Source organism: Passer montanus, unplaced genomic scaffold, assembly GCF_014805655.1.
Source record: "Passer montanus isolate IOZ18808 unplaced genomic scaffold, ASM1480565v1 scaffold2487, whole genome shotgun sequence".
In the NCBI taxonomy this organism is placed as follows: domain Eukaryota; kingdom Metazoa; phylum Chordata; class Aves; order Passeriformes; family Passeridae; genus Passer; species Passer montanus.
In genome coordinates this window covers 1-2,046 of record NW_024367135.1, presented here as the reverse complement: position 1 = coordinate 2,046, position 2,046 = coordinate 1, and the positions used below count along the sequence as shown (strand labels likewise).

Genomic DNA, 2,046 nt, shown 5'->3' with positions numbered 1-2,046 from the left:
GAGCCCCCAGGCCGGTGTCTTCCCAACAGTGATCAAGGGCACCACGGATCACTGGGACTCTGCCCGCTGTGCGTCACTGAGGATCTTCCAGAGCAGATCTTCCCATCGGGTGATGAAGCTGGAGCAGCGCACAAAGCTCTTCCTGCACTCGGGGCACTCACAGGGCTTCCCTTAGTGATGGCTCCGTTGGTGTGTGGTCAAGGCAGACCGCTGCGAGAAGCTCTTCCCACACTTCCCACACTCAAAGGGCCGTTCCCCCGTGTGGATCCTCTGGTGGACAATCAGTTCAGACCTCCCCCTGAAGCTCTTCCCACACTTCCCACACTCAAAGGGCCGTTCCCCCGTGTGGATCCTCTGGTGGACAATCAGTTCAGACCTCCCCCTGAAGCTCTTCCCACACTTCCCACACTCAAAGGGCCGTTCCCCCGTGTGGATCCTCTGGTGGACAATCAGTTCAGACCTCCCCCTGAAGCTCTTCCCACACTTCCCACACTCAAAGGGCCGTTCCCCCGTGTGGATCCTCTGGTGGACAATCAGTTCAGACCTCCACCTGAAGCTCTTCTCACACTGTCCACACTTGTAGGGCCGTTCCAGCCCTCTGTGTATTTCCATGTGGCGGGAGAGGCTGCAGCTTATTGGGAAGCTTTTCCCACACTCCCCACACTCATAGGGCCGTTCCCCCATGTGGGTTCTCTGGTGGATGGTCAGTTCAGAGCTCGTCCTGAAGCCCTTCCCACACTCTGCACACTTGTAGGGCCGTTCCCCCGTGTGGATTCTCACGTGGCGAGTCAGGGTGGAGTGCTGGGTGAAGCTCTTCCCACACTCAGGACACTCATAGGGCCTCTCCCCGCGGTGGGTGCGCAGGTGGGTGATGAGGCCGGGCTTGAGCTTGAAGCCCTTTGCACAAATGGGGCAGCAGAAGGGCCTCTCCTCTGTGTGAATCCGCTGATGCCCGAGGAGACTGGAGCTGGTCTGAAACCTCTTCCTGCATTTATCACACTCGTAGGGCAGTTCCCCAGTATGGATTCTCATGTGGCAGATCAGTTCAGAGTTCCATCTGAAGCTCTTCCCACATTCCGAGCACTTGTGGGGTTTCTCCCCATCCTGGAGCTGCTCATGGACCCCCAACTCTGAGCTCCGGCCACCTCCCTGGACCAGGGTGGGTCTTTCCTCCTCAGATTCCCGTGATCTGCGTTTGCAGCCCCTCCTCGTGCGTGATCTCCGGAGATTTTCCTCCTCACTGGATTCCTCTGATGTGGAGCCACTCAAAACAGCCTCTTCCACGACGTTCTGATGTGGGAATTTGTTCTCCCTGGTCTCCATCCTCAGCTCCTTCCCTGGGGCAGGAAGGACAAGGAGAGGATGGGATTTGCCTCCATACCATAGAGAAGGGCAAGGAGATCCCCGCAGTGCATCCCCAGCATCATGGCATCAGCAGTGGGGTTGTCCTGCAGCTGTGGGCCGTGCTGGGATGGGAGATGGAGCAGGAGAGAGAGGGAAAGGAGCAGGGACCTCCTCCTCACCTGCATAGGGCTCCGGAGCCATCTTCTTCTTCCTCACAGTCTCCTGCTCCTTCATTCGGCCAAGGTTTGGAAATGAGAAATTCTGGTTTGGGGGAAAAAAAGGGTTGAATGCGTTGGGTTTGATGGTCCCACTGCCCAAGTGCACCTGGAGAAGTCAGCGCCCCTTTCAGCCTCGGGGGGCCCTTACCCCGCTCATGCCCAGCCTCCCCCACCCCTCCAGCCAGCCCGTTCGTCCCCCGCCTCCGGGATCGCCCCTCTGCGCTCTCCCCGCTCCGGGGCTCCCGCCTTCCCCCGCCTCTCCCGGGCATCCCCAAAGCCGAGATCGCCCCTGTGCCCGCCTGGCTTATGTAAGGTGAGACCCGGACTGACGTTTGGATGCAGTTTTGGGCGTGGTTTTGTGTTGGGACGGATGAAAGTTTGACAAGAAAATGTCACAGATATGGATGCTTGGCAGAAAGAGTTTTGAGTGTAGAATCTGAAGAAGGAATAGAGACGAAAGCAAGTTTTGATATAGAAGAAAAGA

At 57.8% G+C, this 2,046-nt stretch overlaps 1 protein-coding gene across 1 annotated transcript; it reads right to left on the bottom strand.

Moving 5' to 3' along the window:
- Positions 1-48: 48 nt before the first annotated feature.
- LOC120503115 (zinc finger protein 664-like) lies at positions 49-1,578 on the bottom strand. Its single transcript, XM_039711282.1, is given in 2 exon segments — positions 49-1,337; positions 1,524-1,578. Coding segments are annotated over 2 exon segments (1,344 nt in total).
- Positions 1,579-2,046: the final 468 nt, after the last annotated feature.